Source organism: Sapajus apella, unplaced genomic scaffold (genome assembly GCF_009761245.1).
Source record: "Sapajus apella isolate SASKATOON/1434 unplaced genomic scaffold, GSC_monkey_1.0 scaffold87, whole genome shotgun sequence".
NCBI classification, from domain to species: Eukaryota; Metazoa; Chordata; class Mammalia; order Primates; family Cebidae; genus Sapajus; species Sapajus apella.
Genome location: NW_022437027.1, coordinates 5,461,173 through 5,483,125, shown reverse-complemented (window position 1 = coordinate 5,483,125; position 21,953 = coordinate 5,461,173). Strand labels below are relative to the sequence as shown.

At 37.1% G+C, this 21,953-nt stretch overlaps 1 protein-coding gene across 1 annotated transcript in view; it reads right to left on the bottom strand.

Moving 5' to 3' along the window:
- DKK2 (dickkopf WNT signaling pathway inhibitor 2) overlaps positions 1-18,738 on the bottom strand; it is a 104,335-nt gene extending 85,597 nt beyond the window's left edge. Inside the window, exon 1 of the mRNA XM_032254840.1 lies at positions 17,758-18,738. Coding sequence (XP_032110731.1) covers positions 17,758-17,979 — 222 coding nt within the window. The 5' untranslated portion in view covers positions 17,980-18,738. The remainder of the gene's footprint in view (positions 1-17,757) is intronic.
- Positions 18,739-21,953: the final 3,215 nt, after the last annotated feature.

Sequence of the window (21,953 nt, the reverse complement as noted above, 5' to 3'; positions counted from 1 at the left end):
AATCTACTTTCATTCATTTCCACTATTATTTTTCCTATTTAGCCAAGCTCATTATAAGCAGTTGTTAGAAGCAGCTGTTACTAAGATGGAAAGGAATGGAAAAGTTCTTAAATACTGCTTTCTTAAAAAAAAAAAAGAAAGAAAGAAAACTTCAAAACATCTGGGCTCTGCACTGAGAAATATTTTTGGTGAGACTGAAATGCTTATATAAAAGATTATGCAGAAGGAACAGCACAAAATTTCTTCTTTATTGCCTATATTTTTAAAATCTCCTTTTACTTTTACAGTAGTTTTGTCAAATGCTATAAAAGTTTAATGAATTTGCTAGTTTTTCTCATTTGTAAATGCTTGCAGACTAAACTTTGGGATGTGATTGCTCAATATTTACCAATGATTCAAAAACCACCCATTTCAGTACAGATTTTTAGCTTTGTTTGATTACTCCAGCATTTTTCCCACTGTGGGATGTTCCCACCCTTCTTAGAAGTGCCCCAAATTCTGAGAGGTGAAGGGAGGAAACATGAATGACAATACACAATATAAAAGAGGAAATCAAAACCAAAAAGTTGGCCCAGACTCTTAGAACACACCATACACACTTGATCTGAGCTCAGTCTGAGTCAGAGGGTTATGTTATCACCTTAGCTGGAGCTGTTTTTGTTAGGTCAGTATATCTGTTGTCACTAGAAAATAGCAGAGCCAAGTCATACTTCCCAGTGGAGGAGAGTGTGGTGTCAGAATTTCAAGAAGTTCCAAATCAGAACACCTGGGTGCCAGACCGGCCCAGCTGTACATGTGGGCTGGCCAGCGCTACAGAACATCATCTGCTCGGCACATGAAATGCCAGTTTCTTTGCTGAAGATGGGTTTGAAGGATTAGATTCTTAAAAGAGAAAGCTCAGAGCTCGGCTGTAACATCCCTAGCCTTTCTCATATTTTAAAATAAACAATTTTAGGAAGAGGGGATCAAGGGCTCGCGTCTGAGAGATGACAAGTAGGGTATATTGGAGCTCCAGAAGAATTGCCTCGGAAATTCTCCTTTAGTTGGCCCTTGGCTTTTCATTCTGATGACAGATGAAGTATAATTCTCAGAAAATTCCAGGTGTTAAACATGTGCACATTCCAGAAATGCTCTATGGGTTGCTGGGTTTGTGACAATCAGACCAACAGGGGAATAGCTCTCTTTCCTAGCCCTCCTAAAACATGATGCGATATTTGACCCATACCTTGTTCTGATCATTGAAAATCTAGTCAGAGGAAACACAGTGAACAATACGAACTCTATTGAATAATTAGTATTAACTGCCAATCTCTTTTCCTCCTAAAACTGACACATAAAAATGTATAAACCAACACTCTTGCAATCTGGGGACCTGAATTTCCCACAAACTGTCTCTAAGTCCTTGTTTTGCAATCTGCTACCTTCCAGTAACTATTAGTAGTTATCAGGTATTTAGAATGTTGTTGTTTATGTTGGTGGTGGTTTTTTGTTTTTTGTTTTTTTGCTTTGAAGAGAGATTTACAACCTCCTCCTCTTGAATATTATGGTCATTTTGGATTTTCTCCTCAGACTAGAGAACAAGAACGTCAACAATGTTTTGAGAGTTTATGGGCACAGATGTTAACTTCCTAAAACAAAACGGAACCCCAATTTGGGCAAAAACCAATCTCATTACTTTTACAAAAACAAAAACAAAATTTAAGTAGTCTTCTCACTTAACTCAGAGAAGCAACACTGTCCTATATTAAAACCATAATCAAATAATTCTGATCTTGAAACTGAGTCACATGCAATCACAGATACTAAAGGCTGAGCTTGCTCGAAACCTATATGATTACTTTTCTGGTATCATCCTTCCTTCTTGATTACCTCCTTCAAAAATTTAGTGAGTACTCTGCACATAACAGAAGCTTACAGGGTTTAGGGAAGATTAAGTAAGGCAGCATAAAATTCCTGGCATAAAGTAGGTGCTCCACAAAGGTTAACTATCACTGTCTTCCAGAAACAAGAATGTATTTTTCAAATATCTAGTCACACTAATGCTGTAGGTAGCTTGCTAGGAATATACTAGAGTAGTATACTGATACCACATTTTATGTCAGTCTGTGTTATCCACAGATAAGCAGTAACTATGATTTGGAAGTTGGTCTATTTACCCTACTTGATTTTGTTCATCATTGTGTTAAAAGCAGCAGTCAGTTACACTCTTCCTTCCTTTCCATGCATCTTAACTACAGAATATCAGTCCCTCAAAACTTTACATTAAATCTCACTATGATGATTGCTATTGAAACTTCACTGTACTCTTCTGCTGGTCACAGATTCCCTGAGTGTCTGTCCTCATCCAAGCCTGCTTGCTCTGTGTGTCTGTGTTGCGAAGCTTGAGACTCTAAAAATAAATGGGGAGGGGGATGGGGGAAATGTTGCCCTAAGAATACTTCTCATTCCTCTGTTCTTGTTGGGTCCTGTTTTGGGGAAAGATAGGGGTTGGGGGAAGCTTGACCTTGTGTCTTTGTCAATAAACTCTCATACAGACACACACACACACACAAAACTTCACTGAGTGTACAGTTCTTAATTCCAATAGCATGGATTTATCATCAATTATATGTTCATTGCTTTGGCTTTGTTTTCCTAAGATATTTGAAATAGTCCTTGAATATCCAGAATATCTTGGTTCCACCATTAGAGCATCTTCTTTGTTAGTGTCTGACTGTCTCAGAAATGGACATTAAAAAAAAAAAAAAAAAAAAAAAACATTAGTGGTGAGGTTGAGCTACACTATTCTTTATTGATTTCTACTAAAAACCAGGGTTATATTTTTAGATCGTAATTTTGTAAGGTTCAGGCCATCAAATATAGTTTCTCTTTTGTGTTGAAAGCTTTTATTTTTTAACAATAAAATTAACAGTACACACTTCAATTCAATTTGTCAATCACTGGGATGGCTGTGGCAGAAGACCTGAGCGTTGGCCACTTATGCTTTTAACAATGAGAAACACCAAAAAGACCAAAATTGTTACAACGCATTGCAGCTGCTGTGGCTGGGACCCACTTGGAAATGTAATTTCAAGAGGATTTTTCTTGTTAAAAAGCCATTTCCTCCTGAAAAGTGTTGGGAAGATAGCAGCAGGGCAAATAGGCAAACAAGAAAATTTACAAGAATTTCCAAAGAGTACTTTGGAGGCATTGTATTAATTTGAACAACTGCAAGAACATTTTTACTGGGTTAAGAAGTTTAGTCTTTCCACTTAATATTAATGGGATGGGTTTGCATTTTTTTTAATAACGTTTTAAATTTTTAAAAAATTATTGTAAGTAGACAATTTAGAATTGTATAAATCTATGAGTACAAGTGATATTATGATTATTAAATACAATGTAGAATAATTAAATCAAGCCATGCACAGAAAGACAAATAATGCATGTTTTCATTTATATGTGGAATCTAAAACAATTGAACTCATTTTAAAAATAATTTTTGACAGGCTTTGCGTATGTGTGTCTCTGTGCCCACATTTTAACTAAGTTGCACATAAAGTAATGCGTGCCACCAGAGTAGACTCTGGGGAACTGTACTGAGTATGATTTGTTCCTGCCTCCTCTTTCAGAAAAAGGCTGGGTTTGGAGTGGAGAACATACCACTGACCTAAGTTCATTAACTGTTTCTGGAACATCATGATTCTCTGGGAAATAATAAGCATATTACATAAATTCTGACCATGTTCTTCTAATGGAGAAGACCTGATTATAAAATAATATTACATTTCAATTTTAAGACTTTCTAAACCCAACTGCGGGTTTTCCACCTTCGAGCAATTGACATTGAAAGGTTTACAATTATAATCACAATGCTGAATCCTGACTCAGAATGTTTATAGGAAGATTAAAAAATTATTTGGAGAAACCACACATTTATTTGACATTCTCACCTTCTGTGGGGTACTTTGTTCATGGAAACAACAAAAAGCCACTCAGAGCCAAGTATTTTGAATGTGGTATGTTAACCAGTATATATAACATTTTTATGGTCCCAAAGTTATGACCTACAAACATGTAAACTCTTCCTAAAATTAATTTTAAAAGAAAGGTCTACATAACAGTATCAAAGGAATGAGCTCTCTGCAGTGACTAATTTGGAAAACAATGTTTGAACATGCTTCATTATAAAATCTATGACATTTTAAACTTGAATCTTTATTTCTCAAACATCTTAGTTTGATATATTTCAGCACATTTTCTGTTGCTCTGTCCTACCTCTAGTAAGTTCTTGTTCACTTTACTGACACCTCTCCAACAATCCATGCTGAGGTCACCACTGATTCCTACATGCCAACTTATTTCTCCCCAGATTGTTAATTCCCTGTGAGTCTGCCTCTTCTCACTATTTCTTTAGTGCTTTGAAAATTACAAAGTTAGACTCAGACCTTCTCAGGAGAGTGAGGCATTTATGAAGGAAAAAAAAAACTTTAATTTCTTCTACAATATTTTGGGGAAAAAACAGACATCAATTCTTTATAATATTAGCATAATGCCCAGCACAGTGAGACCTTTTCCTGTCTGCTTATGGAAATAGCTTGCTTGCACCTATAAGTCAGCCTGTTTGCCAAAAGAGCCAGGGTATAGTCTGTGAAGAATTACTAAAATCCCTTGATTACATTTTCTGTTAATGAAGAAGGGTTTTTGAGTGGACATTGATGTCTACTTTATTTTATTCATTTGCTTCACTTATAGCAAAAAGCAGAATGTTCCATTTTTAACTGAAGTTAACTAGATAACTAAGAGATAAAATTCAAGTGTTCAGCCTTAGAAATCTTTATGAAAAAGAAAATCTCATCATGTTGTCCAGTTCTAAAACTGTATTAGAAAGAGAATCATGAACTAGACAATTTCTGGGAGCCTCTTTCAAACTTAAAATTTCAACTAGATGCTTCAAATGCATTACACTTGTTTTTATTGCTACATATATCTTGTACAATGTTTGTTGACTATGATCATAGCATTTAATATACTTAAGAAGTAAGCAATTAGCAAGTTTATTGACTTATCTGAAGAATTTGAATCACATCTGAATTTTGAAATGTACCAATAGAAGGTCTGCAGCTGGTTTCTCTGGCCTCCAACTTATATAAGAAAACATGGCACAGTGATTAAGTAGGTTAAGTATACAGACTTAATTGATGGGTTGGCCTTAAATCTCAGCTCTGCTGTTTATGAGATGTGTAGCCTGAGGGACACAGTAGAGAGAAATAAGATAACTGATGACATTGTGTGCCGTATTGAGAGGTTTAGACTTCATGTTTTAAAATGGACATAAATGGAGAATAGATTGATCAGAGTTTTACGTTAGAAAGATCACTTTAGAAATAGTATAGATGATGTTTCAGAGAGTAGAAAACTTTTACAATATCATAGTAATCCATTGAGAAATAACAATGGTCTGAATCAAGGCAATGAAAAGTTGGGATGGCCATAAATCAGTAAAAAAGGATTATTATTAGGGAAGAAGTAGAATCCTATAAATTACAGTATAATTGCTTTGGAGGAGGGATAAAAAGCAGGAAGCCTAAATTGTTTCTAGCTTGGTCAAATGGTTGGGTGGCAATGCTAATGACCTTTATATGGAATACAAGAGGAGAAGCAACTTTAAGGGAAATAAAGTCTGTGTTTAGTTTTGGAACATGTTCAATTTGAGTTGCCTGTCAGATGTCCAAATAGATGAAACCCCTGGGAAGGTGGATATATAGAACTTTTGGTGAGAATCTAATCATATAATTGATAGCTTAGAATCCTTTGCCTTACTTTTGCCACAATAGTCTCCATCTTTGCAATTTTTCTATAGAGTATAATCAACTTTTCTTCATGTTATTAAAGAGTAATAATCATGTTAATATAATTCATTATTTTTGCTCAGATGTTGAGTAAACTAGAAGTCAAAGATTACACTCAGAGCTGGCTAAAACTAAGAGTATTCATTTATTTTGGAAAACAATTTTAGCTTATAAAAATAAAAGAATCACTGTGAAAAGACATGGAAGAATCTTAAATACATATTAGTAAGTGACAGAAGCCAATCTGAAATGGCTACATATGGTATGATTGCAACTACATGACCTCCTGGAAAAGGCAAAACAAGATGCAGTACAAAGATCAGTGAATATCAGGCATTAGAGAGGAGGAAAGGGTAAATAGGTGGAACACAGAGGATTTTTAGGACAGTGAAATTTTTCTGTATGATACTATAATGATGGATACATGTCATTATACCTTTGTCAAAATCTATAGAATGTACAACACAAAGTGTGAACCCCTGTGTATGGATATTAATAATGTATCAGTGTTGACTCATCACTTGTAACAAATTTACCACACCAATGAAAGTTACAAATAATAGTGGAAGCTAGGGAAAGAAAGAGGTAAAGGAGTTTATGAAAATCACTATACTTTTGACTAAACTTTTTTTCAAAACTAAAAATGCCCTGAAAAAAAATAAAGCCTAATAACAATCATTTAAAAGACCACTAGTTCCCTAACACAAATTTTACCCTTGTATGTATATGTATTATGTTACCACTCTGAGATTCCTGCACATATAATAGGACTAAATGGATCTATTACATTGTTTGATGCTTCCATAGCAATACAATAATGTGTTTTCAACAGCTTTGGAAAGACACTCACTTTCTTCTTTAAAAAGTTTTTGTCAAAATATATTTCCTTTGTCCTAATCCATGTGGTGTGCATCAATACAACCTGGCTGTACAATTGGCTGCTTCTCTGAACTTTGTCTATTCTGAAACCTGTAACCAATAACATATCCAAAATATGACCCTAAAGCATAGTTTCAGAACCTTAAAATTACACCGACATCTATTATTGAGACCCTTATCATACCTTCCAAGGTGTTTTTAAAATATATAAACAGTAGCACATCCCAGGCATGAGAGAAAAAAATACAGGCAAGGGCTCCTCTTGAATAGTGAGGATATTCTAGCAGCAGGCAAGAGAACTATTTGTAGCTCGCCTGCAAGAATAAAAAACTAAGTTCTTACCAGAAATATGGAAGTATGACTTCTGATACTAATTTTTTAAACAAATCCAAAAAATTCAAAACAAATAGGCAAAAGGAAAAAAGCAAACAAAAAAAAATTCTATTTTCAATCTCTCCACCCATACTTTTAAAAAGTAGTCCATCAAAACAGAAACTAAATTCATGATTCCAAATTTATAAATTATTCTCTGCTTGATTCTAACTGCTTAATTCACATTTGCACTTTATAAATTCAGGGTGGAATGGTCTTAAATTTCTTTTTTATAAAACAACTTCTAATGATGTTGAGGCAAGTAAGTAGTGTTATGTTTTACAAAGAGATAGAGAAAGGACTTAATATTATGACAACCATTTTACTGATTAAAAAATATTATGCTTAAAGGTGTTAGATAATTTCTTTGAGGTCCAGCATATTTTAAAAAAATAGGCTAATGAGGTTTTTTTCTAAATTGATATCCAGTGCGCTTTCAGACTCACCCGCTATCGCATGCAGAAATCGTAACCACATTCAACAGTATGTTCTTAGAAATGAAAGTGTGATGGTGCACAAGGCATATAACCCAGAGGAAACAATGAGGACAGCCACAGATTAATAATGCATGTAACATCAGAGTGTCAAATGTTCAATAGTTATGGCTCACTTACTCCTCAAGTAGAGAGAAAGGAAGAGGTTAAGCATATCCCCAGGCAAAGAGGTCCATCCTGTGTAAACCAGAAGTCATGAAGTTGCAGAAGGGAAACCGGGAGAGGTCTGAGAAGATAGATGCTTCTATACAAGCAGTTCAGGCTGCTTCTAGCATCCCTCACTGGAGCTGATTCTGAGATAGTGTCTTCCTGAAACACTGCTAATCGCCAAGCACAAGCCCCGAGTTCTCTGCCAGGGAAGGGCAGTAGTCTAATGGGTCTGTGGTATTCAAATTCATTCAGTGAATAATGATATACGTTTTTAAAAAAGTTTTTAAACAATAGAACAAAACGGTAGAATAGCCCACAGCTGAAGAGAAGAAAAGGACTATAATTGAAAAGTCACACTGTATTACCTACAGTAAGAGAGTTTATTTCTCAAACCTTTTCAGGAGTGTGAGTGGAGAAGGGGGGTTACAGAATCACAATGTAAAATATATTTCTTCCTCTGTCAGAAGTGTTTAAAAGCCATTGGGCTCTATCCTAGTTGGCTCTTGGTCAAAGGTCAAGTAGTCTGCATTCTTAGCAGGCCCACCACCACTTTTGTCCCTTCTTTTGTGTGCTCCTGCCGTTGCCTGCAGACGTTCCAGGCAGGTTTCTTGCTAACCATGTCTTTAAAGCGTCAGTACTGAAAAAGTGAGCAATGACAATACAGTCCAAGCACTTCCTTTCATTCCTTTTGTTTAAAACTGATTGACACAGTTGTCATCGTCACACTGTAAACTTTGATAATACATTCTGACCTACATAAATTTAGAGCTGAAAAAGAGTCTATGCATAATTTATCTCCCACCAGGTAGTCAATCAATTTAAGGCAACTGAATTTAATTCTTCCACAGAGCTTTGTGTTATTCAAGATTTAACAGAAAGCATTGCTTCTGATTATTTGAAATGTTTGTATTAGAAGTCAGAGGATGCAAGTTCCAGTGAAAATTTTATTTGTCACAGGCATTGATTATACTAGATTAGGACATGTTTCATGATCTACCCAGTCAGATTTCTTCTCGTGTAAAATGAGCAAGTTAAATTAGGTAATTCCCAATGTGTCATCGAGTTCTGTGTCCTGTTTTAGTCTATTGCGTAAGTTCTTGAAACTTTTAAAAAATAAAAGCTTCTCTTGGTCCTTTTTGTAAAACTCTGCATCTTCATTAATATTTGCATTCAAGCAACTATTTAAGCACATATAATATTTAAGCACATTTGAAGAATCCTCTTGCTTATTAAAATATTGGGAAATTTTAAGAGTCTTGTCAGGTTAAAAGTAAATGTTAAGGCTTTTCACTCTGCAAATCAATAAATTATTTATGAAAAATAAACAACAAAAAAACTCTTTGGTCCATAGTTCAAAATATAAATATATATTGTTTAAAATATATGTTCATATTATATTAACATTTTATGAGCTTAAGTCATAGTAACTTGTACATTCTAATCAGACATGAGTTTCTTTAACAAGTCCATCACATATTAAAAAAAAAAAATGGAATTCAACCAAAACTTCAAATATTAAGTGAAGTAGGGTGAAAGTAACAAAAAGCACTTGTCTTGGTTAGAACCTACATACCATTTTTTCATCACCCGTGAATGGTAAGACATACCAGAGCACAGGATGAATTTTTAGCAGTCAGCTTGTTATAGCTTTACTTAAATGATAGGCATTTTTGCTAACTATGAGAAATCATGAAGACTTGGTTGCCCAAATCCAGACAATACGAGGTTAACAAAAAAGGTGTAATTTTTCTTGTCAAGGGTTTTCTGTTGTTATTGCTGCTATTTCTGGCAGGATTTCCAAAACAGTTGAGCAAGAAATGGGACTTACAATTTTATAAAGCTAAAAGTAGACAGCTGCATATGTGGCAGGTGATTCCAAAAAGGAAAATAACATCAGTAAAGAAGAGAAAGTGGAACAGAAAGAAAAGAGGACTGTTGAGAGAGCTGGAGGAAATGCCCACATGTATAGGTAGAAAATTGCAGAGAAATAAGGGAAGAAAATAAGAAGGAATGAACCAGAAAATAAAACAGAAATAGCATAACAGTAAACATACAAAGGAATAAATTAGGCATAAGTACTAGACAGTGGGCTGCCGAGAGTACAGAGCATGGTTAATGGGATTAAAAAAGCCTCTGGATTTCAGGAGACTAACACAATCAATACCTGTTGCACGAAAGGGTTAAAAGGAAATAGAATGAGCAAGTGAAAACCATTATTTGAATGTAATTGTAATTTCAGGTGATTTTTAAATGATAATTCTTCCCTCTGCCTCTCACTTGGCTGAAGTTTTTTTCCTCCATTACCAGTTAGGAATGTTTACTGGCAGTTTATTTTCAATATGTTCAATGAAACGTATCACATGCTTCCATGAGGTGTATTTCACTCTTGATTTAACATTACTGAAATATTTTCAATTTATCTAAATCACACACACACAAAATCTCAAATAAAAAAAAAGGAATGAAAATGAGATGGAAACAGTGAATTCCCAGTCTCTGAGTCCTCCTGGAAGAGACAGCTGACACTCAGAAAATGTTGTCAGCCTTCCAAAATCCTAGCAAGCTGTCTTGGCCAATACACTGTGGAAAGTGTCAAGAATCTTATCTTTGCAGGGGCTATCTCACTTTGGAAAATACCAAATTTATACTGTTAGAGATAGACTAACATCTTATTCAGTTATTTTGGTTCTTGTGGTTAAACAACTAATGCTGTCTTGTGTATGACCTCCACCTATTAGGATTGTATTGTTAATATCTGGGGTACTGATGTTTCCAGGCTCCTTCCACAGTTCCACTAATTACTTAATTATGTGCCAGTTTGCTTATTTTCTACAAGACAACATTGACTTATCTATCTTGATGTAAACATTCAATAGTAGAAATGTGACATCATGTGTATATGTATGCTTATTTTGTCTTGTTTTACTTTATACTTCTTAGCCTCAGAGTAATTGAGTTCATTTGTTTCCTTCTTGTATATCATATGCATTAGTTTAGCCACCCCTGCCCAAATTAGTGGGGAAGATTAAGCTGCCACTTCTTATTTGGTGCATGAGCATTTGACTTTACTTATTTCTGTAATGGCAGTGATAATAGTGACATCAGCACAATAACTAAGTGCACTGTTTTCTTCTTCAAAGATTTTTTTAATGTAGGTTATCCTCACCATTGCCCTGCAAGTTAAGCATTATTACTTTCATGGTTGTTGTTGTTATTGTTATCCCTATTTTATGGGTATATTAAAAAAAGAAAGGCTAGAGAGATTAAGTGACTTTTCCAAACATATTAAATTAATCAGTGGTGAGTGGAGTTTAAAACCCGTTTGGAAATTGTAGTGCTGTGATGCTGATGCAAAGCATCTGATTCTCTGAATGGCAGCTAGAAGAGGTTAAAGGTCAGGAAAAAGCAAAAGCAATACAAGACTCTAAATTTAGAGAAATTCCCCCATCTGATCAGGATGTAAGACATGCAGCCAAACCAAAAAAACTCATTAAAGAGAGGACATTGGGAAAGTCTGTGCTTCTCTGTCACATAAAGACATTCAGATTCAGGAAGATGAGGACAGGGGAATTTGTTGTTGGGTATGAGGAAAGAAGAGAGAATAAACTTCATGCAACAGAATCTGCTTTCCACTTGGGGTGATGCTATAATTTTATATTTTAATGGGAAAGAGTAGAAGAACTATAGGGATGTGTGGGATGGCAGGGAGGCAAGTAGAAACAGAGATGAAAATAATGGATTGCTATGGTGCCTGCTTTAGTATCCATGAAGTGCTAACATACTTTGGACTTCTCACAGTAGCAGCTGGGAGCAACAGAGTTTGGGTTTTGCTGTGGCTTTTAATGAAATTGGGGTTATACCCATGTCACTCAAGTACAGAGAGGGAAGAGTAAGAGTTCATGTTCTCTCCTAAATTCAGAATAAACAGCATATTTTAGCAGCATAACAAGGTGGTTTAATATATGGGCTCTAATATTAGATAGCTTAGGTTTGAACTTTACCTTTCTCCATTTACAGTGGTGAGAATTTTATACATTGTATAACCTCTCTGTGTCTCAGGAATATCTATTGTTTATTAAACGTTTCATCATTTGTAAAAATAAGGATGATTTGCTTCAAAAGGCTGCCTAGAGGATCAAAAGAGTTATTGCCATTGAGCATTTAGTTTCATGTCTGGTACAGAGTGAATACCCAATTAATGGTATCCCTTATTCTAATTTAATGTGTGCCGTAAGTTTTTGCAGGATAGTTTAAGGAGATAATATACCTGAAGATCACTCACTTCTTCTATTCCCCTGAAGAAAGAACAATCTTATTCCGGATGATAAAGCATAACATGAAGATCTAATGTCTTTCAGGGACGGTTTGGACAGACTACCACTTTGAGAAGTCATTTTTCCTAATTGTGATACTATTGTTTTGCCGTTTCATTTACTTATTTACTCATTGATTTTTAAAAAAATTTTAGATTTGTTCTTTTTTGTTTTAGATTGTTTTATTTGATTTAAATTAGATACTGAAAAGTATTTAAAAGAATATTTGAAGTTCATTTGTCCCTTTGGACTCTGTGGAAAAAGGCAAGTAACGTGTTTTTAGAAATTTACTGCTTTGTGATTTTGCTGATTTTATTTCTAAATTTATTGTTTAAAGCACATAGAAAAATCTAAACTATTATTAAGATTCCCAAAATAGAATCTGTTGTACATTTTCAGTGGCTGTGGAATACGTGTTAGAGGAGTAGCAATTCTGTTGTTAGTGATATGTAAACCAATTAATTCAGTTAAAAAACAATTGAAATAGAATATTGAAACCTTTCTGCCTTAAAGTTTTCTTTGATTCAATTTGCCATTACAAAGAAAAGAAAAGAACCTACCAAATGTTGTATCAACTGACCTCTTTGAAAGAATGGTTTATATTTTTCCTAACAAAACAATTAGAGAAAATAGGTTATTCTGCTCTGGTTCCTGTAAAGAGTGGACAGAGGAGAAAGAGAAAACTGACCTTTGCTTACCTTAAACAGTAATACTAAATTTTTCTTATGCATTCTGTATTGAATCTTTCTCTATAATCTTAAATTGATGCTACATAATGCAAAATGTCTATTAATTATGATTAATCTTACTTCCTTTTGGTTTTTGCTTCTGGATTTTTAAAAAATGACTCAGTAAGAAGCTCAGGCAGACACAAATGTCACATAAACCTTTTGAACAATCAGATAAATAACTAAAAACAGGTTTATCTCCTTGTTATAAATGAGTACAAGTGACTAGAGGCATAAGGAAGTAAAACAACTCCAACAGGCCGTCAGAAAGTTGCAGGCAGAAATAAGATTGTAATTGATTTTGCTGTTAACTCAATACTAAAGAATAAACAGCCATGAGAGACTGAGTCTAAAATGGTAAATATGTTAACTATTATGCATTTCTTCTAAAATGTAACCAATTATTTTAATGTACTTTTAAAGCAATTTTGTAAGGAAATGAAGAAGAGCCAATATTTTCCTAGATCAGAACATACTAGCTATAGTTCTATCACATTGCCTTACCTAATCTTAAAACTACAAGTTTCAAAATATCTCGGAAAGAAGAAGAGGGGGCAAAAGTTTGTATTGGAGAAGAATATTCAAGAAGATTATGATAGGGTCAGAGTCACAGCTGGAGTAAGTTTGAGCAACTCTGTCCTCTTGCTCTCTCTAGCTTAGCGCAAAAATAAAATGATGGAGGTTCATATGAGATTATCATTAAAATATTTTTCTTGCTATTCATGAGTTAACTTTCTACTTGTATCAGCTATCAATTTTCTATAATTCATGGTGAGAGGAAAGGAAACTTAATGTAGATTATTTCAAATTCTTTTATTTTTGAAAATTTAATCGTCAAAATGATTTGCTTTCAAGATTATGTTTAGTGTTAGTCAATGTCCAGAGAAGCTAGCAGATTATTTACTCTTCATCAAGAGAAAGTTGGGCTGAGGTTACAAAAAGAAAAAGTCATAGATAATTTCAGAAAGTGAAGAGATCACCTACCATAAATAGAGTATATAGATTATTTCAGTGAGCACTTTCATGAATGTTTGTGCATACAGATACAGCATACTTTTATTAAAGAAAATGCAATCTACAAATATTAGTGCTGTTTAACCAGCTCTTTCAAGCTTCTATTTCAATGAATTTCAAGAATTCTTTTCTCACAACAAAACTTCATCCAAACCACTATCCTTCAAGTGTCCAAGTCATATTAGAAAATCATAGAATCTGAATTTATGTTAAGCCATAGCTTCTATTTAGAAACACATGCCAAAAAACTTATCTACATTTAAAATATAACTATGAATATCACTATTCTAGTCACTTTTAAAAGAATTACAAAATGCTACTGCATTGCATTCAAATTAAATTCATCTGCCCATCTCAAAAGGACAAAACAAAAAGGATAAAAGAAGCTATTACAACATAAATCCAAAGGTTTTTCATTCACACAGAAAAAATGTGAATTGCAAAAGTTAATTTTTTTAAATAGTTTGAGTATTTAAAATTTGTTTTGAAGATGGCCCATAAAAGTCAGTATCTCAAACTTCAGAGGTAATATCAAGCAACAGCATACTTCATCAAAATATATTTATTCACATGACATTGAAGATTTTGTTTGAAATTACTTTTAATTTAGAACATCTGAAACAATCTCCTTAGAAATTGACATATATATTAAAATATATATTAGGTAAATATATTCATAAGAGTCCTGAAGCTTAATTTATCCTGTATACATATATAGTACATATATGTAGTACTTATTAGCAACAGCTGCTAATAAAAGGCAAATTAAAACATTGATGTGGATAAGCAGCAGTTAGGTTTTTTGTTCATTCTGTATCAATCATCTGAATACTGTCACTCTCAATTTCCGATGCCAGTTTCCATCATAATTCATATTTTGTGTTTGAAAGCAAGCCCAAAATTTAGAAATGTAACACCTCTGGAGAACAGTGCATTTTTTTCTCTCTAAATCTTTTATAAAATTAAAGGCATATTTTCCAGAAGTGATATTACAGATAATCTACCTTGCCTATGGAACAAGTAGAATTCCTATAAATAAGAATATTTCTTTTTATATAAAATAGGCAATTTTCAATAAAAATTTAGAGTTCATGTAGTCTCATTTTTACTTTTGTAGATTAATGAATTGCTAAAAATATCAGTATTTCTTCTGCAGTGGCAATATTTAATTCTCTATCCTGAAAAATAAAAATAGGCAATTATTCAACTTCCACTTAGAATAAAGAATACCAAGGACTACGTTTCCAATCTGCCTACTTGAAGCTGCATCCTACAGTTTCTTCCTCCTGTTTCCCTGAAAGGAATATATTTCAACACCATCTGTCAAATATAAATGGCGTTGGGGGAAATCAAAGGTATTAAGTCTTAGGATGATACTTATGATTAGCTAATTTGATCGGTTGGCAGTTTGATTCTAATATTTTCAATCATATTTTGCTATTGTGGTACCTAAAAATTCAGCTCAGCTGCATTTCAATTCTAGAGTTTTTTGCTACAAAAGGAAATGACAGCTCCCCTCTAATTTCCATTTCATTTCTGAAAATAATACTAAGAATGTTGGTGACCACATAACTATAGAATAAAGAAGATAAAGAGACTCATAAGTACCCAAATAATTATTCTTTTTACTTCAAAGGGAAAATATTTTTCTATGTGTTTCTTCATAATATTACACATTTTAGATCTTCATTAAACGATAATATAGAAAATAAAATCTTCCTATTGGCCAGCTATCCTCCTGCTATAAAACCCAACATTTTGTTTTGTTTTACCTTTATCTTGACTATGTTAACAATTTTTTCACAAGCCTAATGTCAAATTTTAACAATCTAAGATTCTGTTATGTAAATATAATAAAATATATTCCATAGAACTGTTAAGTTATGAAGGGCATATCAGAAATTCAGCTCATTTGTGAAATAAATATATAAACAAATTCTCAGTTTAAGGAGACATAAGTAGACTTCCAGACTCTTTAAGAAGCATAATTAAGTAGCTATTTGGAGAGGTAGGAAAGTAAAAACATATTTTATATCTATTTATATACAGATATAGTATCAAAACATAAAGCAGCAGCTAAGTTCTGGGGTACATCCTTCAGTCTCCTCTGTGTAACGCTATGATTAATGAAAACACGAACGTAACTGGTCTTCTGACAGAGGAACGTCAGGTGTGTGGGCCCAATTGTGGGACAGAAACAAAAAGCGCTTTCCAAAAATTCCCAGAAAATACATAGATTAGAATGGAAAGGAACCTCAAGACTATTGAGTCCTTCCCTGTGTCCTTGGAGGAACTACACATTAAGCTTTCTTAAATTGGGAACATGAAATTTGAAGTCAGTAGCATTAGAGGAGTCATGATTTGGATTGAGAAGATCCATTTTTTCTAACCCCTGTCCCATCTCATGACAGACTTCTAAGAAACTGTCAGGTTTATTGCTACTGAAAATTCTGGGGTGTCTCCCGGGAGAGGAAAGGAATGAAAGTGGCCACATACAGGCATAGGTATGTACACGTGTGAGGGCGTGCAACGATTATATTTGTATGTATGTATATGTACTTTCTTACGTTTTCTGAGACCTTAAAAAAAATCTGATTGCTGACTTTGTAATCCCTTGGAAGGATAACTGAAATGGTTGACATTTCAAAGCTCTGGGAAGAGTTCTAGACCAGCAAAACAAGCAAAACTGCAAAATTGTCTCCGTGAGAGGGCAGGAGGGGCCAAGCCCGGGCCTGAGTGTTGTCTCGCAGTCCATCCTGGCCTGGCCCTCTCAGTCAACCTTCACCCTGCTGGCTGAGCCGTGGGCAGGGGCTGCAGAGGACACCGAGAGCGCGCAGAGCCGCAGCATCAGGTTGCTGCAAGGAAACTGGGATCTTAGGGGCGTGGGCCACCGCCAGGGGTTGACACTGTGCAAGGTTTCTGTGCGAAGTGCGTGTGCCACTGGCAAACTGGCTTTTAGTTTTGGCTTCCCACAAAAGGAGCGGAAGGGGGAGCTGTCGTGATTCCCAGTGCCCGCAGGGCCCCCTCTCCTGGCCACTGCGCGCGCCAGCCACAGCTGGTAGCGAGTGTGCGCCCTGCTGTCTCTGTGCGTGTCTATTTGTATAACTGTTTGCAAGTGGCTTTCAATCTGTCTGTGTGGCAGAGACAGAGGCGCCCTCCGGAAAGTTCCCTGCCTCAAAAACGCCTTCAGCGTCCTGCTATATCGCCGGCGACCCTAGGACGCTGTCATTGTCATCTTATTTTGCTTCTTTCTGGGTGACTTATTTACAATTCTGCGTGAGTGAGAAATGTGCATCTATTGGATTTGTTTTGTCAGTGACCTTACTTCTTTGAAGAAAGAAAGTGATTGGGAGGGAAGAAGAATCTGAAAAGGAGTGATTCCCCCTCCGGATTATAAAATATAATGGACAAACGCCCAGTATCTCACTGTCTAGACTGAAATCCCGCTCTACCACTTATACTAGCTGTGTGCCTTGGGCAAATCCTTCATCAATCTGTGCCTCAATTACTTCATTGGCAGAGTGGGAAAGCAACAGTATCTACCTCACAGAGTTACGAAGATTAAATGAGTGAATACGTAAAACGCTTAGAACTGTGCCTGGCACGTTAATAGGTGCCATAAATTAGATGCTATTAACATCTTCATCAGTTGCATCACAGTGTCAAATGGAAGGACCATCCTGACCACTTTCTCTGCAGGAAAGAGCTAGATCTCCATACGTGCCCACGACCCAAAGCAAAGGTGAGACCGAATCCTAACCTGTTCACTCCGTTTACTCCGTGCAGTGCAGCACCAGCAGCCACCCAGACACCCCCGCCCACACAGACCCTGCTTCAGAGAATCGCTCCCCAGCCGCCTGTTCTCTATATCTGGGGCCGAGCTCCGAATGTTGCGGGATGCAATGGCAAACTGCCAGCTCAAGAGAGCTGGCCCCTACCTCTCCTGTCTGAAGAGTGTGTTTGGGGGTTTTCCTACCTGCCCCAGGTTTTTGCCCTTCTTACTGCCGCCGAATGCCAGTCCTTGGTACGTGCCCGCAGATCGGTTGGCGGCCTGAGCAGGCGTCTCCCCGCCCAGAGAGGACTTGATAGAGTTGAGTTTGGCCCGCGAACTGCCGATCTGTGAGCTCTCCACCATCAGCACCGCAGCCAGGAGGAGCAGGCAGCGGGAAGAATCCTTGCACCGCATCAATACGGCCATCTCCCGGTGAGGGGGTTCCCCAAAAGACGCAAAGCCAGGAGGCGTGGGAATGCAAGGGAGGGAGGACCCCAACACACGGGACCCCTCACTGGGGGCACTGGAGGCTTGCAGATTCTGTTCCCTCAACCCTTCCTGGTTGGGGGACCCAAGACCCTATAAACTCAGTCTCACGCCTCGGGACAGAAATTAGCGCAACCCAAGCAAGACCCGCTTCTTCACCAGTGCAGGAAGTTCTGAAAATAACTGGAAGCAATCAAAGGCTAGACGCTTTCTAGCCAAGGAGGCGTGACCCAAGGTGCAAGAAAACCCAGCCCTGTGGATCGCACCGCTTCCGTTGCTTCTTGCCCCGCACCTTCTTGGTCACTCGGGGATCTCGGAGGCGGTTTAATTCTTCTTTTAATTGATCCGGAGGCCCGCACCAGTTCCTTCTCCTTCAGACTCGGTTGCTTTTCCGTCCTCTTTTTTTCCTAGCCTTTTTGTGTCAAACTTTGCAGACACAATGCTCCTTTTCAAAGTTAGTAGGCGCTTTAATAGGGGATTAGGAGACGTCTCCGGACGGAATCCTCGAGAGATGAAGAGAAATGTGGTCCCACACACGCGCACTCACAGTTGCCCCGAAGCGTTGTCCCCTGACTCACAGGGGACAGAGAAGGGCTGCCAGCAAAGAGTTGCCAGGAGAGCGCACTTGCGCTAAGCGCGGGCTCCTGCTCTCTCTCTCTGCTCGCTCCCCCCGCTCTCTTTGCTTTTTATAGCTTCCTACAGTGGGTTTCTTTTACCTCCGCCCCCAATTCAAGAGTGACAAAGAGTGAAAACTTTTCTCTCACCCCCCAACTCTCCCCCTGCCCCTCCTCTCCCCGTGCTACTTCTACTTCCACTCCAGCTTTTCTCCCTCCTCATCCTCCTGCTCCGTCACCACCCTATAACAACTGGAAAACGGGATCCAGCTTTTCCTTGGGGCGAATGGAACATAGGGACTCCTGATTCCTGACAACAGCTCCTGTGGTTGGAGCAGTCTTTGGATATAGGAGGAGGGCAAAGGTGGAAACTGAGAGCGGACAGCGGCAAGCTGCCGCCACCTGATCGCTGCCACCCTTCCTTAGATCTTCCCAGCGGTCTTCAGCCCCTGACTCCGCGAGGAGAGCTGGAAAAGCCCTATTGAAGCTTTAGAGAAGTGAGCATCTGCGCATCTGCTCATTAATATTGTGTTCTTTGTGTGCTCACAATCGGTTTTAGCCTGTGTTTCCCAGGGAGCATGGGAAGCTGGAGCCCTATAGGTGTGCCAGGGGGTGGCCAAGGATCCACATAGAGGGTGGAAAGGAAAGAAGCAGACCAAAGAAGGGGAAAGATGAGCCTTAGATTTGGGTCTTTTTAGTCTCCTCTTTCTGAACCCTGGACTCTGCCGCAGGGGTAGCATTTGTCTATGTCTCTGAAGGAGTGGGAAGAACGGGGTGCTCTTGGTATGCCCCAAGGGTTTGGACCTCACAGCTCGACTGGGCATACTTACCGTGCCAGGTAACTGCTCTTATTGCGAAAAGGAAATCTCAGGTAAGAATGAACAGGGGCAGGGAGCCTTAGAGATCCTGTCATCCTTGGCTTCCTGCCTTCTGGCCCCTGCAAATTCCAAGAGAACCCATTGTGTCAGCCCCCCGGCTCTTCAGGTCCAATTCCCTTCAGCGAAAGTCTAAGGTGGCTCCAGGAATGACTGGGATGCGCTAGCGCTTGGGGGCGCCAGTGGCAGCCGTTCAGCAAACCAGGAAAGCGCTGCAGGAGACAAGCGCTGAGTTTGGTGATGTCTGGTGGCCAAGGGCAAGACTTCCAAGCAAAGCAAGGGGCTATTTGAAAGTTGTTGCATTTCACCTTCACAGACACTAACGTCCAGGAGCGGAGGAAATCAAGCATTGAGCCACAACTTGAAGTTAGACGGCTGCAGCTAGCCATCAGGGGAGGATACTAGCAGCAAGCTCTTTAGAATTTTTGGACCTAGATTTCACAGCTTTCACACCTGATCCCGGAGCATGTCCATGAGTACAACTTAAACTCGTCGCTAAGTGAGAACGTTAGTAACTCCTTTTTTCTCCCCAAAACGACGCAGAGTTCTAAAGTGGATTTAGAGCTATTCTCTCCAGATCCAGTTTTGCAAATTTCTCTGTTCTGACATATGAGTCTGTCTGCCCTGAAATTCTTCATTTTCAGAATTTTTTTAATACGCAAGCAAACAGGGATTAAAACCTGCACCCTTTGACATATGTTCTTATCTTTCGAATTTCTTTTATTTAAGGTAGAGATTTGTTACATTTGTGTGTGTGTGTGTGTGTTTCCTTCACTTTTTAAAAATATGGCAGGAATAACAATATGGGTAACCCTTGAAGGACATCATACTAAGTGAAATAGACCAATTTCACTTAGTATGAAGAAAGAAAAATCCACTTACAGAAGGTATCTAAAACAATTAAATGCACAGAATCTAAGGCTGGAATGGTGGTTACCAGGGACTGGAAGGAGAGGAGAATGGGGAGTTACTGTATCATTGATCATAAAGTTTCAGTTAAGCAAGATGAATAAACTCTAGAGATTTGCCATATGGTATTGTACCTATAGCCAACAATAATGCATTGTACTTTTAAAATCTTATTGAGAAGGTAGATCTCATGTTACATAGATGTAAACTTTATGTGTGTGTGACTTTATATATGTATATGTATAATGTATATATGTATTTAGGTGTATGTACATATAACATTATTGTACTAAGAACATTTAACATCTATATATGCCCAGTAATACATTTGTAAGTTTACAGAGCTAAGTGAAGCATTCTAGGCACTAATAAAAGGCAAGAAGATAGGCCCTTACTCTATAAATAAGTACTTAGGATTCAGAACTTAGACTTTACAGAACTGTATATCTTTTGTCTTCATTCTGATTTGCCAATCAGAAAGTATGACAGAAAATGAGAAAATTAAGTTAGGAATCTACTGGTTTAAATATTTTTGAAAAGTAGTTTAGTGCAAAAGGAAAAGATAAAGCTAACCATGTAGGCAACAGATCCTTCTATATTCACTTGGAAGGGTGTAGACTTTGACCTTACATTGAAGAATAAACACAAATAACCAAGAGAAAATCTGAAGATGCTTTGCCTATTTCTGTCACTTCCTTCTTTCTTTACCTCTAAACAAAATAATATGCCACATAAACAGGCCTGACTTAACTCATTTGTTCTGCTAAACAGAAAAGAAATATCAAGTACAGCACATTCACTCTCAGCGTTGAGTACCATCCTAAAGACATTATCTCAGAGGCTCATTCAACACCCTACAAGTTCCAAAAGCCATTTTTTACAAATACAGTTAAAATAAAAGTCAACAGAAAATTTACTTACACAAACATTCTCCCATATAGAGCAAAATCAGACACAAAGAATCAAATGCTAAAACATATACAGTTATGCCTTAGGCTAAAAAGGAGGCAAAAACAAATGTCATTCATGACCCAAATGCTTTCTGCCAATTTTTTTTTGACAGACAGAAACAAACATACATGACCCATACGTTGACAAGTAGATGTGCATACACAAAATCAGCTAACTGTAAATAGGCATAATCCTTTGAATTACTGTCATAGCCCCACATGTTTTTCTCCTGTGTGTTTTCCTAAAGACACAAGCTTCATATTTACTTGGGAAAGTAGATTTTTATGCCATTTGCAATAACATAATTAGAGAGTAGATATTTAAAAACAAGACTACAAAAGTAGGAAGTTCAACCCTCTTGTCCAGAAGAAAGTGCCTTAATGGACATTTTTTCCTTTGGCCGTACATTCCCGCTTCTCTTTGCTCCTCTAGCTGTGAGGCCATTTTTTTTCCATCGAATAGCCACTACTTTCTCAGCAGTTGTTTCTGGATCCTGGTTTCCTTCTGAATGCTTCACCCCAAAGATAAGTATATAACTTGTCATTTTAGTCTTGTTTACTGCAGC